General features: G+C 42.3%; 1 protein-coding gene across 3 annotated transcripts in view; it reads left to right on the top strand.

The window, feature by feature from the left end:
* LOC140740518 (matrix metalloproteinase-15-like) overlaps positions 1–15,999 on the top strand; it is a 72,819-nt gene that overhangs the window by 28,225 nt on the left and 28,595 nt on the right. For all 3 annotated transcript variants that reach the window (XM_073069732.1, XM_073069734.1, XM_073069733.1), the window contains one exon: positions 12,711–12,859. In XM_073069732.1, coding sequence (XP_072925833.1) covers positions 12,711–12,859 — 149 coding nt within the window. The remainder of the gene's footprint in view (positions 1–12,710; positions 12,860–15,999) is intronic.

Here is a 15,999-nt window from a genome sequence, read left to right as displayed (position 1 = left end):
GTCAAAATTTTTTTCATTGGTTTTGTGGGCAGGTCTTGGTCCATCATCATGCTGTGTCAGTTCTGGCACCCTTAAGGGATTGTTGTATAGGACTTGGACAGGTCGGGAGGCAAATCAACATTGAAAACAGTAAGCTTGAATATAAAATGTAGATCAGCAGCACAAATGAACTGGCAGCAAATAGCTTTTGTTTTGCTTGCCTAGTGAGGTGCATAACATTACCTCACTAGTTAAGAGAAAATCTGTCAAGCACACATTTGACAACAAAAGTCTTCCAAATGACAAGTGGTTTCAGAAAGAATAATGACATGAATGTCCAGGTTCATCAAGAAGTAGCTTCTAATGTGCCTAGAAGCTGGTGGCATACTGATACCAGTTATTATTTTATGAGGAGTTTTGTAGGTGAGCATAAATGATGATTATTAAGTTGATATCCAGTTTCAATCACTTTATCTGCAAGTTTCCCTTCAATTGTTATGTAGTCAGAGATATGCTTATGATATTTGAATTCAGGAACAGAATGGAGAGAACTCAACTTCTGAGCTGTGAATTAAATGCTAAGACTGAATAATTGAAGTAGAACACTGCTTCTTTTATTAAGTGTTACATCTTCATCTTGATAAATCCAAAACTGTATCAAAAACATGCCAGGTTTTGCAAGAGTAGACCTTCAGAACCTGGTAGTTGAAAATGGAGCATGATTAATCTCAGAATTGTCTAAGTTCTCTGGTATTATGTTAATGCCAGCATTTACTTGTTTAAAATGGTTAACATTAACATGATAAGACAACGTAGGTTTAATATTGTGTAGGCATAGCAGATTACTGACTCACATTTGTGTTAGAGAGTCATAAGAGTACTGCAGCATAAAAACAGTTCCTTCAGCCCATCCAGTCCATGCCCGACTGATCTGTCTAGTATCACCTACCTGCAACTGGATCATATCTCTCCATCCATATACCTATCCAAACTTGCCTTAAATGTTACAATTGAACCCACAGCTGCCACTTCTGCTGGCAACTCGTTCCACACTCACACCACCCTCTGAGCGAAGAAGTTTCCCCTCAGATTCCCCTTAAATATCACACCTTTCACCTAAACTATGACCTCTAGTTCTAGTCTCATCGAACCTGAGGGGAAAATTCTGCATGCAATCACTCTCATAATTTTTATGCCTCTATGCGATCTCCCCTCATTCATCTGCACTCCAGGGAATAAAGTCCTGACCAATTCAACCTTTCCCTATAACTCAGATCCTTAAGTCCTTGCAGCATCCTTGTAAACTTTCTCTGCACTCCTTCAAGCTTATTGATATTTCTTTCTGTCAGTAGGTGCACACAATACTCTAAATTCAGCCTCACCAATGTCTTGTACAACTTCAACATAATATCTCAACTCCTGTCCACGTATCCTGATTTATCTGAATCAGGTTTATTTTCACCGGCATGTGTTGTGAAATTTGTTAACTCAGCAGCAGCGGTTCAATGCAATACATGATAATAATAATAATAAGAAGAAAAATAATAGTAATAAGTAAGTAAATCATTTACAGTATACATATATTGAATAGATTAAAAATTGTGCAGAAAACAGAAATAATATATATAAAAAAAGTGAGGTAGTGTTCATCGGTTTAATGTCCATTTAGGAATTGGATGGCAGAGGGGAAGAAGCTGTTCCTGAATCGCTGAATGTGTGCCTTCAGGCTTCTGTACCTCCTACCTGATGGTAACAGTGAGAAAAGGGCATACCCTGGGTGGTGGAGGTCCTTAATAATAGACGCTGCCTTTCTGAGACACCATTCCTTGAAGATGTCCTGGGTACTTTGTAGGCTAGTACCCAAAATGGAACTCACTAAATTTACAATCCTCTGCAGCTTCTGTGCAGTAGGCTCCCCCCAGGTGATGCAGCCTGTCAGAATGCTCTCCATGGTACATCTATAGAAGTTTTTGAGTGTATTTGTTGACATACCAAATCTCTTCAAACTCCTAATGAAGTATAGTTGCTGTCTTGCCTTCTTTATAACTGCATCGTTATGTTGGGACTAGATTTAGGTCCTCAGAGATCTTGACACCCAGGAACTTGAAACTGCTCACTCTTTCCACTTCTGATCCCTCTATGAGGATTGGTTTGTGTTCCTTTGTCTTACCCTTCGTGAAGTCCACAATCAGCTTTTTCATCTTACTGACATTGAGTGCAAGGTTGTTGCTACGACACCACTCCACTAGTTGGCATATCTCACTCCTGTACGCCTTCTCGTCCCCATCTAAGATTCTACCAACAATATTTGTATTAACAACAAACTTATTGATGGTATTTGAGCTATGCCTAGCCACACAGTCACGGGTTTAGAGGGAGTGGAGCAGTGGGCTAAGCACACATCCCCTAGGTGCACCAGTGTTGATCGTCAGCGAAGAGGATATGTTATCACCAATCCGCACAGATTGTGGTCTTCTGGTTGGGAAGTCGAGGATCCAATTGCAGAGGGAAGTACAGAGGCCAATGTACAACCCTATCCATCTGTGATACCACTTTGAATGAGAGCTCTACCATTCACTGTGTAAGCCTTACCATGGTCTATCCTTCCCAAATGCAACACTTAACATTTATCTGCATTAAATTTGATCATTTCCAGCTCATCTTCCCGTCTGGCCAAGATCATGCCTCAAGCTTTGATAGCCTTCCTCATTGTCATTGTACCCCCAAACTTTGTGGCATCCACAAATTTGCTGATCCAGTTTACCACGTTATCAGCTAAATCCCTAATAAAGATGAAAAGCAACAACAGACACGGCACTGATCCCTATGGCACACCTCGAGTCATAGGCTTGTCATCAGAAAGACAACCATCTTCTCCCACTAAGCGTAGAAGTAAGCTCTGTTTTTTTAACTCATAATCTGTTTGGCAGTGGCAAGTGCAGTACAGAACTAAGGACTCCTTTGTTCAAATGAATTTACAGCAGTTTTTGTGAATGAGCATTTACTGACAAAGCTTAATGCTTCATTTCCTGTCAAGTGGCTTATCATTCCAAGACCTTGCAGTGCTTTGTGAATGCTCTCCAGAGGGAATATCTTTGAAGTGGAAATTTCATGGGAAATTGCCACTCAGAATATTGGGTGCCGGTTTCAGGTCCACATACAAAAGGTGTTTGTAAAAAGATCTTCAATTTTAACCATATGAAATAATAGAATTCTGAATTGTGCACAAGATGATGACATCTGTAAACAGGAAATATGTTTCCCATTCAAGGCAGTAGAAAGTCCTGAATAATCAAGTCATAGTGATGTGGTAACCTTTATCACTTGTCACCTCTTGTTTTCTCATGGGTTGGGGGCACAGATTGTTGATCTGATCTTGAGCTCTCCCAAAATTCAAAGACTGACGTTTTTCCAGATTGCTTTTAGCTACATTAAAAAGTGTGATAGGACATTTTTTTATGTTCAAGGAAACATTACAGAAATTCAAAGTTCACAGTTAATTTTATTATCTAAGTACATATACGTCACCAAATACTACCCTGGGATTCGTTTTCTTACAGGCATTCACAGTAGAACAAGATAGTACAATAGAATCAATGAAAGAACTCACGCAAGAGCTGACTAAGTGTGCAAATACAAAATGAAATAATAAATAAATAGAACTGAGAACATGAGTTGCAGAGTCCTTGAAAGTGACACTGCCATTGTGTTCAATGAGTGTTCTGTATTGTGATGAGTGAAGAAATGTTGCCAAATACCTCTGTGTTATCAATAGTATTTAGTTTAAGCCGAACAGACAGATAGTTCAAAGCAATTCTGCAAGCCAGTGCATGGAAAGGACTTTTGTGTGATAGTTTAACATGGATGACACTGAACAATCGGCAACATTAAGGGCAACATAAAACAGGTTTCTGATTTACTGTCACTAGTTTTATTCTGTGCACAACAGTGGCACAGCAGTGTGGTGGTTAGGGCAATGCTATTACAGCTCGGGGCCTCGGAGTTCGGATTTCAATTCCAATTTAAGTTGCAGCCCTACTTCTGACACAAGTTTCATGCAAGGAGTACAGACTACTCCATAGTTTCTACATGGAGAGAAAATTCAAAAATTTGAGATGCAAATTGACTGAAGTCCTTGTGTATGATTTCCTAAAAGTTAATTTGTAGGTTGAGTCGGTGGTGAGGAAGGCAAATGCAATGTTAGTATTCATTTTGAGAGGGCTAGAATATAAAAGCAAGGATGTAATGTTGAGGCTTTATAAAGCACTGGTGTGTCCTCACTTGGAGTATTGTGAGCCCCTTACCTAAGAAAGGATGTGCTGACATTGGAGATTGTTCAAAGGAGCTCGTTGCCATATGAGGAATGTTTAAACTAAATAGTAGGGGGTGAGTTCAACCCAATGGAGAAGTAAAGTAAAACAGTAAAGTGTGGATAAAGAAAAAGCGAAAGAAAAGTAAGAGTGAAGTGAAGAAAAGTCAAGTACAAAAGAGTAAAAGATTACAAGATTTTAAAAGCACAATGAGTGTAAGGGCACTTTATTTGAAAGTCCATAGTATTCAAAACAAGGTCAGTGAACTTGTGGCACAAATCAGTACAGGGGGGTATGACTCAGAGGCCATACAGAGATGTGGTTGCAGCATGGGAATTAATTATCGAAGGATATCAGGTAATACAGAAGGATAGGCTGGAAGAGATCAGGGCGATAGTGAGAGGCGATATAAGATCTAAGGAGCAGAATGTTGAATCCAACTGGGCAGAGATTAATAATAGTAGAGGGAAAAAAATCACTAGTGGGAGTTGTCTATCAGCTACCAATTAATAACTTTACAGTGGCACAGGCAATTAACAGAGAAATATCTGAGGCATGTAAGAATGGAACAGCAGTTATCCTGGGAGACTTTAACTTGCACATAGACTGGGTGAATCAAGTTAGTTGAGGCAATCTTGAGGAGGACTTCATAGAACGCATCTGTGATAGCTTTCTTGAACAGCACGTTACTGCGCCAGGTGCGTCGAGCTGCAGCTCCTTAGTGTTAGCATTAGGGAACTGGAGCTGCGGCTAGATGACTTCTGTCTGGTCAGGGAGAGTGAGGAGGTGATAGAGAGGAGCCGTAGGCAAGCAGTCACACCAGGGCCTCAGGAGACAGATAAGTGGGTAACAGTCAGGAGAGGGAAGGGAAAGGGTCAGATACTAGAGAGTACCCAAGTGGCTGTCTCCCTTAACAATAAGTACTCCTGTTTGAGTACTGTTGGGGTGACGGCCTACCTGGGGGAAGCAACAATGCCTCTGGCACAGAGTCTGGTCTTGTGGCTCAGAAGGGTAGGGAAAGGAAGAGGATGGCAGCAGTAACAGGGGACTCTATAGTTAGGGGGTCAGACAGGTGATTTTGTGAATGCAGGAAAGAAATGTGGATGGTAGTTTGTCTCCCAGGTGCCAGGGTCTGGGATGTTTCTGATTGCGTCCACGATATCCTGAAGAGGGAAGGTGAACAGCCAGCGAGGGGGACCAATATCCTGTCAAGGATGTTGCTATTGGAGAGAGTTTAAACTAGAATTACTGGAGGGTGGGAACTGAACTGAGGAGATGGAGGAAGGGGCTGTTGGCTCACAAATAGAAAAAGCTTGGAGACAGTGCAAGAGGGAGGATAGGCAGGTGATAGAGAAGGGATACGCTCAGACTGATAGCTTGAGATGCGTCTATTTTAATGCAAGGAGCATTATGAACAAAGCAGATGAGCTTAGAGCGTGGATCAGTACTTGGAGCTATGATGTTGTGGCCATTACAGAGACTTGGATGGTTCAGGGGCAGGAATGGTTACTTAGAGTGCCAGGCTATAGATGTTTCAGAAAGGACAGGGAGCGAGGCAAAAGAGGTGGGGGCGTGGCACTGCTAATCAGAGATAGTGTCAAGGCTGCCGAAAATGAGGAAGTTAAGGAGGAATTGTCTACTGAGTCTCTGGGTGGAAGTTAGAAACAGGAAGGGGTCAATAACTCTACTGGGTGTCACCCAATAGTAACAGGGACATCAAGGAGCAGATAGGGAGACAGATTCTGTAATAATAACAGGGTTATCATGGTGGGAGATTTTAATTTCCTAAATATCGACTGGCATCTCCCTAGAGCAAGGGGTTTAGATGAGGTGCAGTTTGTTAGATGTGTTCAGGAAGGTTTCCTGACACAATATGTAGATAAGCCTACAAGAGGATAGGCTGTACTGGGATCTGGTATTGGGAAATGAACCTGGTCAGGTGTCAGGTCTCAGTGGGAGAGCATTTTGGAGATAGTGATCACAATTCTATCTCTTTTACCATTACATTGGAGAGGGATAGGAACAGACAAGTTAGGAAAGCGTTTAAATTGAGTAAGGGGAAATATGAAGCTGTCAGGCAGGAACTTGGAAGCATAAATTGAGAACAGATGTTCTCAGGGAAATGTATGGCAGAAATGTGGCAAATGTTCAGGGGATTTTGCATGACGTTCTGCACAGGTACATTCCAATGAGACAGGGAAAGGATGGTAGGGTACAGGAACCGTGGTGTACAAAGGCTGTTGAAAATCTAGTCAAGAAGAAAAGAAACACTTATGAAAGGTTCAAAAAACTGGGTAATGATAGAGATCTAGAAGATTATAAGGCTAGCAGGAAGAAGCTTAAGAATGAAATTAGGTGAATCAGAAATGGGCCTTGAGAAGGCCTAGGTGAGCAGGATTAAGGCATTCTACAAGTGTGAGAAAAGCAAGAGGATAAGATGTGAGAGAATAGGACCAATCAAGTGTGACAGTGGAAAAGTCTGTATGGAACCAGAGGCGATAGCAGAGATATTTAATGAATACTTTGCTTCAGTATTCACTACAGAAAAGGATTTTGACAATTGTAGGGATGACTTACAGTAGATTGAAAAGCTTGAGCATATAGACATAAGAAAGAGGATGTGAGGAGCTTTTGGAAAGCATCCAGTTGGATAAGTCTCTGGGACCGGATGAGATGTACCCCAGGCTACTGTGAGAGGTGAGAGAGGAAATTGCTGAGCCTCTGGCAATGATCTTTGCATCATCAATGTGGATGGGAGAGGTTCCAGAGGATTGGAGAGTTGCAGATGTTGTTCCCTTATTCAAGAAAGTGGGTAGAGATAGCCCGGGAAATTATAGACCAGTGAGTCTTATTTCAGTGGTTGGTAAATTGATGGAGAAGGTCCTGAGAATCAGGATTTAAGAACATTTGGAGAGGTATAATATGATTAGGAGTAGTCACCATAGCTTTGTCAAAGGCAGGTCATGCCTTATGAGCCTGATTGAATTTTTTGAGGATATGACTGAACGCAATGATGAAGGTAGAGTAGTAGATGTAGTGTATATGGATTTCAGCAAGGCATTTGATAAGGTACCCCATGCAAGGCATATTGAGAAAGTAAGGAGGCATGGGATCCAAGAGGACCTTGCTTGTGGATCCAGAACTGGCTTGCCCACAGAAGGCAAAGAGTTGTTGTAGATCATAATCGATTGAAAACGGACGTGGGAGCACGGAGGAACAATGGGAAATCTCCAGGAAGACCTTCTTCGTTGTTGCTGCTGCTGTGAGGTCCGGGACTCTGCTGGGAAGAACAGGCCCCCAGTCCTCGGGGTCGCGTTGCTGATGGCCGTTGGCGGGGCCATCTTAATACGCTCGGCAGAGGATGGTGCTCAGAAAAGCTGTGCCGGAGGGCATGGTCGTCGGCTCGGAGGTTCGTTGGACTTGGAGTCCGCTGCGGTCAGGTCGCTTTCGGTGTGTGCTGCATCTGCGAGGCTGGGTTCGATGGAGCTTTCATTGTGTGCTGCGTCTGCGAGGCTGAGTTGGGCGGTGCCATGGAAGTCCATAGCGGGGGTATTCCCTTCTGCCGCCGGCGTGGGATGGTGAGTCTGTCGGGACCCTGGGGACTTGTGGAAACTGTGTGGTGATTACTTTTGAACTTATAGTCCTTTAACATCTTTGGACTATTTTTACTGTGCCCATGGTCTGTTTTTTTTTTATCAATTATGCTATTGTTTGCACTGTTGTAACTATGTGGTTTTGTGCAGGTCTTGTAGCTTTAGTTTTTGGTCTTGTTTTGTCTGGTGGATTTGGAGCTCCTTTCCGGGGAATGCGCTAGACGGTAGTGTGATATTAATACGCAGCAGCCTCTCCGGACTCTGGATTGGGGATTGCCAAACCTTATGTGGATTTTCTGGTGTAGTCTGTTTTGTCATATGCTTTTGTGATATTCTGGAGGAACGTTGTCTCATTTTTTTTCTGCATTGCATTTGTGGTTGACAATAAACTGAATCTGAATCTGAGATGGGTCATATGGAGGTTGGTGACCAGTGGGGTGCCTCAGGGATCTGTTCTGGGACCCATACACTTTGTGATTTTTATAAATGACCTGGATGAGGAAGTGGAGGGATGGGTTAGTAAACTTGCTGATGACACAAAGGTTGGAGGTGTTGTGGGTAGTATCAGAGGTTACAGTAGGACATTGATAAGATGCAAAACTGGGCTGAGAAGTGTGAGGTGATTTATTTTGGTCAGTCAAATATGATGGCAGAATATAGTATTAATAGTAAGACTCTTGGCAGTGTGGAGGATCAGAGGGATCTTGGGGTCCGAGTCCATAGGACACTCAAAGCTGCTGCACAGGTTGACTATATGGTTAAGAAGGGGATACAATACCCTTCATCAACCGTGGGATTGAGTTTAAGAGCCAAGAGGTAATGTTTACAGCTATATAGGACCCTGGTCAGGCCCCACTTGGAGTACTGTGCTCAGTTCTGGTCACCTCACTACAGGAAAGATGTGGAAACTATAGAAAAGGTGCAGAGGAGATTTACAAGGATGTTGCCTGGATTGGGGAGCATGCCTTATGATAATAGGTTGAGTGAACTCAGCCTTTTCTCCTTGGAGTGGTGTAGGATGAGAGGTGACCTGATAGAGGTGTATAAGATGATGAGAGGCATTGATTGTGTGGATAGTCAGAGACTTTTTCCCAGGACTGAAATGGCTAGCACAAGAGGGCACAGTTTTAAGGTGCTGGGGAGTAGGTACAGAGGAGATGTCGGGGTAAGTTTTTTATGCAGTGAGTGGTGAGTGCGTGGAATGGGCTGCCAGCGACGGTGGTGGAGGCGGATATGATAGGAACTTTTAAGAGACTTTTAGATAGGTACATGGAGCTTAGAAAAATAGAGGGCTATGGGTAACATTAGGTAATTTTTAAATAAGTACATGTTTGACACATGAAGGGCCTGTATTGTGCTGTGGGTTTTCCATGTTTCAATGTTAACCTACAAAGGAACATGCTATCTTGGATCTGGTTCTGTGCAATGAGACAGGTGAAATTAGTGATCTTGTAGTTAGGGATCCTCTTGGAAAGAGTGATCACAGTATGACTGAGTTTCTCACAGAAATGGAGGGTGCAATAGTTCGATCTAAACCCACTGTATTTTGCCTAAACAATGGAGACTACAATGGGATGAGGGAGGATTTGGCTCGTGTAGACTGGTAATACAGGCTATATGGCGGGACAGTTGAGGAACAGTGGAAAACTTTCAAAGAGATTTTTCTCAGTGCTCAACAGAAGTATATTCCAGTTAAAAGCAAGGAGAGTAAGGGTGGCGAGAGCCAGTCTGGATAATTCAGGAAATAAAAGAAAGCATCAAACTAAAAGCTTGTGCGTACAAAGTCACTAAAAGTAGTAGGAAACTGGAAAATTGGGAAAACTTCAAAAAGCATCAAAGAACTACTAAACAAGCAATTTAAGAAAGGGAAGATAGATTATGAAAGTAAACTAGTAGAAAATATAAAAATGGATAGTAAAAGCTTTTATAATTATATAAAGCAGGAAAGTGTGGCTAAATTGAACATAGCTCCCTTGGAGGATGGGAAGGGGGAATTGATATTGGGTAATGAGGAAATGGCAGAGGCTTTAAATGACTATTTTTTTCAGTCTTCACAGTGGAGGACGCATCTAACATGCCAAAGAGAGATGTTATGGATGTGATGGGAGGTGAGGACCTCGATACAATAGCAATCACTTGAGGTAGTGCTGAGCAAACTTGTGGGCCTAAAGATAGACAAGTCCCCTGGTCTTATTGGAATGCAACCCAGAGTACTGAAGGAAAATGCAGAAGTTATAATAGAGGGTTTGGTGATAATTTACCAAATTTCTCAGGGCTCTGGGTAGGTCCTGCTGGATTGGAAGACAGTGAATGTCACGCCACTGTTCAAAAAAGGATGTAGGCAGAAGGCAAGTTGTTTAACATTTGTAGTTGGGAAAATGCTTGAAGCCATCATTAAAGAAATTGTGAGGCATCTGGAAAGAAATGGATCCATCAGGCAGACGCAGCATGGATTCAGTAAAGGCAGGTCTTGTTTGACAAACTTACTGGAGTTCTTTGAGGATATAATGAGCGTAGTGGATAGAGGGGAACAGATGGATGTTATTAACTTCGATTTCCAGAAGGTGTTTGATAAGGTGCTGAATAAAAGACTTATCCATGAGATTAAGATCCTTGGAGTTGGGGTGATGATATAGCATGGATAGAGGATTGGTTAACTAATAGAAAGCAGAGAGTTGGGATACATGGGTGTTTCTCTGGGTGACAGTGGTGAGTGGTGTACCATAGGGGTTGGAGCTGGGCCTACAAATGTTCATGAAATACATTAACGAGCTGGAAGAGGGGACCGAGTGTAGTATATCAAAGTTTGCTGATGATACTAAATTGAGTGGAAAGGCAAATTGTGCAGAAGATACGGAGAGTTTGCAGAGAGATATAGATAGGTTAAGCGGGTAGGCAAGGGTCTGGCAGATGGAGTACAATGTTTGTAAAGTGAGGTCATCCACTTCAGAAGGAAAAATGAAAGATCAGATTATTATTTAAATGGTAAAAAATTGCAGTGTGCTGCTGTGCAGAGGGACTTGGAGTGCTTGTGCATGAATCGCGGAAGGTTGGTTTGCAGTTGCAACAGGCTATCAAGAAGGCAAATGGAACGTTGGCCTTCATTGCTAAAGAGATTGAATTTAAGAGCAGGGAGGTTATGCTGCAACTGTACAGGGTACTGGTGAGGCCGCACCTGGAGTACTGCATGCAGTTCTGGTCTCCTTACTTGAGGAAGGATTTCTGGCTTTGGAGGTGATACAGAGGAGGTTCACCAGGTTGATTCCAGAGATGATTGGGTTAGATTATGAGGAGAGATTGAGTCACCTGGGACTGTATTCATTGAAATTCAGAAGAATGAGAGAGGATCTGATAGAAACATACAAAATTATAAAAGGGATAGATAAGATAGAGGCAGGAAAGTTGTTTCCATTAGTAGGTGAGACTAGAATTCGGGGACATAGCCTCAAGATTCGGTGGAATAATTTAGGACGGAGATGAGGAGGAACTGCTTTTCCCAGAGAGTGGTGAATCTATGGAATTCTCTGCCCAATGAAGCAGTGGAGGCTATCTTAGTAAATATATTTAAGACAAGGTTGGATAGATTTTTGCATAGTAGGGGATTTAAAGGTTATGGGGAAAAGGCAGGTAGGTGGAGATGAGTCCCTGGCCAGGAGAGCCACGATCTTATTGAATGGCAGAGCAAGCTTGATGGGCCGGATGGCCTACTCCCGCTCCTATTTCTTATGTTGATGGCTCTGGGCCTCTACTCACTGAAACTGAGACAAATGAAGGGGGATCTTATTGAAACATGTTAAATGTTGAAAGGCCTCAATAGAGTGGATGTGGAGAGGATGTTTCCGATGGTGGGGGAGTCTAAGACCAGAGGACACAACCTTAGAATGGAGGGATGTCCATTTAGAACAGAGATGAGGAGGAATTCCTTTAGCCAGATGGCGGTGAATCTGTGGTATTCGTTACCACAGGGGGCTGTGGAGGCCAAGTCACTGGGTATATTTAAAGGAAAGGTTGATAGATTCTTTATTAGTCAGGGCATGAGGGATCTTGGGAGAAGGCAGGAGAGGGAAAAGGATCAGCCATGATGAAATGACTGACCTGACTGGATGGGCCAAATGGCCTAATTCTGCTCCATTATCTTATGGTCTTGTATCAGGTTCCAGCATTGAGGTGCTGAAGGTGTCTCCTGTGCAGGAGATCAGCAAGTGAGCATTTAAATTACTTTTTTTTAATTGAATATCCCCTGGCTTTATTACTTACAATGAACATTTAGGAAAATGTAATAAACTTTTAAAATTCATTTATGAGTTATCGACGTCTCTGACAAAGCCAGCTTTATTGTTCATCCCTAATTTTCACAGCACTGAGGAGCAGTTAAGAGCAAACTGTATTAAAGAGTGTGGAGCACAGGATAAGAATAAATATGGAAGTCATCTTTCCTGGATATCATTAGTAAATCAGACGGGTAATCATCAACAAATATGCCCATTTCTTACTACATAATGGAAGGAAGGTCATTGATAAGGCAGATGAGGACAGGACACTGTCCTAAGGAACTCTGGCAGTGATGTCTTGCAGTTGGGATAATTGATTTCCAACAACCACAACCATCTTTCCTGGTGCAATATATGATTCCAACCATTTGCTTAATTTTCCGGTCAGCATTGCTTTTGTGCTTGTCACAATGAATATCTGCACGGATGACAGTCAGGTGTCTGCGGTCAGTCCTCCAATCTAGCATGGCAAGCTGATTTTTTTTTTTGAAGGAGTAGGTATGCAACAACATATATGTGTGACTAACCATCTCTTTTTCTGTGTGTTTATCTTTCAGTCCTGGCTTCAGTTATATGGATACCTCCCTCAAGGTGGCTTGCGAATGTCCACAATGAGATCAGCACAGACCCTGTCCAACGCTATCGCTAAAATGCAGAGATTCTATGGAATTGAAGTAACTGGGGAACTTGATGAAAACACAAAAATGTAAGAAATTATTTCAAAAGGGGGAGAAAAGGAAGTGTGCGGATATACACATCTGGGATCGAGGAAGTCATTTGTGAAATCTAGAGTGTATCAGGGAAACTAGGAGAACGAAAAAGGGCCATGAAAACCCTTTAGCAAGGAGAATCTCAAGACATTTAGCAAGTATATCAGGAGGGAATCTGTAGCAGGGAAAGAGAAGTCCCCTAGGGGAGTACAGAGGTAATTGTGTGTGGAGTCAGGCAATGTGAATGAGGTGCAAAATGACTATTTCTCAGCTGTATTTGCCAAGAAGAACATAAAAGATAGTTCAGATGGGAAAACCGGGATAATCTGAATCAGATCAGTATTATGAAAGGGTATTATGAAAGTATTATGAAAGGATGTCATGGGGACTATAAGGGCTGAAGAATCCCCAGCGGAGTTGCAGTCTGTCCCTTGATAGGAGAAGAGAGTTGGACCATGGAAGATAGGGAAGGAGGGGGGTAACCAGAGGGATGGGGAGGTGAGAGGAAGACGAAGGGTGAATGTATTAGGGCAGTTAAGAGTGTTGAAGAATGGGCATTCACTACACTGGATATGATCGGAGCAAAGGAGGAAGAGAAAATTGATGGAGTGAAGAAAAGAAATGGGATCTTTCCAGGAGGGTTGAAGGCAGAAGCAGTTTAAGAGTGTTCAGTGTGAATGCACATATCAGTAGAGGACAGTGCTGACCAGGATCTCCTGGGGGCTCTCCATTTCAATTCAGCTTCTCATTTCCATTGTGACATGTCTGTCCAAGGCCTCCACTGACATGATGAGGCCAAACTCAGGCTGGGGGAGCAACACCTCATATTCTATTGGGATAGGCTCCAACTTGAAGGCATGAACATCGATTTCATCCCCCCTCCTTCCTCTCTTTTTCCATTCCCCATTCTTGTTATCTTTTCTCCCCTTCTCTTCCCCTTTGCCCATCACATCCCTTTGATTTGCCTTTTCTCATGGTCGTCTGATCTCTCCTATAGGATCCTTCTTCTTCAGCCCTTTATCTCTTCCACCTAACCCCTCCCAGTCTTACTTCATCCTCTCCCCTCACCCACCCACCTTCCCCTCACCTAGTCTTACCTATCACCTGCCAACTTGTATACCTTCTCCTTCCTCACCTTCTTATTCTGGCTTCTGCCTCCTTTCTTTCCAGTCCCCGATGAAGAGTCTTGGCCGGAAATGTAAACTGCTTATTCCCCTCCGTGGATGCAGCTTGGCTTGATGGGTTCATTCTGCATTTTGTGTGTGTCAAAAGGACATTGCCCGGATTGCAGGATTTTAGTTATGGGGAAAGTTTGGAAAGGCTAGGATTGTTGTTGGACTAAAGGAAACTCAGGGGTGAGCAGAGATAGAAATTGGGAGACATGGACTGGGTAGGTGGTTAGAATCATGTTCCCTTGGTAGGGGTATCACAAACAAGAGAGCATAAGTTTGAGATGAGAGGAAGGAGTTTAAAGGAGATTTGAGGGGACAGTTTTTTTTAAACAGAGTAGTTGACATCACTCCCAGAAGAGGTGGTAGAGTCAGATAAATGTAGCAATTATAAAAGTTGTTTAGATTTTCTTAAATAAGCAAAGCATTGAGTGATATGAACCTTAATACAGGCAAACAGGTTTTGTGAAGATGAGCAAAAAGTTTAGGTGTGGTGAGTCAAAGGACCCTTCTATCTGCTGAGTAGTTTTCTGACTCTTAGTGCTGTCTCACGACAATATCCAGATTGCCTCAAAAAAAACCCCACAATTATACCAGAAATTGAATGAGTGGTAAAGATTTGGCAAGTATCTCAGTGTAAAGCCCTCAGCATAATGTACCACACTGGTCATTCTCCATTGGCAATGCACATCATTCTCCAAAAGCTATGTACAGTATAATGCATTCTAACAGTTTCATCAAGGAAATTCCCGATGTACATCTTCAATTTCAGGGCACAGCTTTTCTTGGCTGTAAAATAGTGTGTTGATGCAAGGTCTGGAAAATTCTACTTTCCACTTTCCCATTTTTAAGCCAGATGTTCATTATCCATAGGACTTTTGTATGAGCTACTTAAAAGCCCAAAGTCTTTGGTAGTATAAGCCAATTGGTTCCAGTGACCGTTGATTGCATTTGTCCACCGGATCCGAGAAGAAGAAGCAATTTTACCGTGGCAGATTGTGCTGGATTGTGCTTGCTGATGTATCCTGAATTCACAAATGGATTTTTTGGCAACCCTGTGCTCAACATCCTGCAGAAAAGCTGGGAATTTTCTTCCAATATTACTTTAGTTATTTTAAACTTGTGTCTTTTAGTTCTGATCTGAACTTGTTGATCAAATAGATTACTTTCATTCACTTTGTTAATACCTCATTACATTTTTTAAAGTCTTGGTTTGTTCTCTCAAACTTTTCTCAATAAATGATAAAATTCTGTCTGTCACTTTATTTAAAGCCTAAAACACTGAAATTAGCCTTGTCACTCTTTTAACTTGGCACGGACTAGAAGAGCCGAGATGGCCTGTTTCCGTGCTGTAATATGTTATATGGTTAACCCTTTCCAACCCTTTCCAGTGACCTGAATATTCAATGTATTTCTCTGATTCAGCATTTCCACCCAGTCTTTAAACTAGTTTGACAATCAGTGCCCTCTGCTTTTGCTGCCTTAATGTAAAATTTTGTTATTGTTAATAGCAGATTGAAGATTAAAGATTTGGCATGTCAACAAGTACACTCTCAAACTTCTATAGATGTACCGTCGAGAGCATTTTGACAGGCCGCATCACTGTCCGGTATGGGAGCTGGCCGGGGGTGTGGGTGGGCTACTGCACAGGACCAAAAGAAGCTGCAGAGGGTTGTAAATTAAGTCAGCTCCATCTTGGGCGCTAGTCTACAAAGTACCCAGGACATCTTCAAGGGTCCATTATTATGAACTTCCAGCACCCAGGGCATGTTCTTTTCTCACTGTTACCATCAGGTGGGAGGTACAGAAGCCTGAAGGCACATACTCAGTGATTCAGGAACAGCTTCTTCCTGTCTGCTATCCGATTCCTAAATGGACGTTGAACCTGTGAACACTATCTTACTTTTTAATATATCTTATTTCTGTTTTCTGCATGATTTTTAATCTATTCAATATATGTAAATTAA

Source organism: Hemitrygon akajei, chromosome 17 (genome assembly GCF_048418815.1).
Source record: "Hemitrygon akajei chromosome 17, sHemAka1.3, whole genome shotgun sequence".
NCBI lineage: Eukaryota > Metazoa > Chordata > Chondrichthyes > Myliobatiformes > Dasyatidae > Hemitrygon > Hemitrygon akajei.
This window is presented reverse-complemented; position numbering and strand designations above follow the sequence as displayed.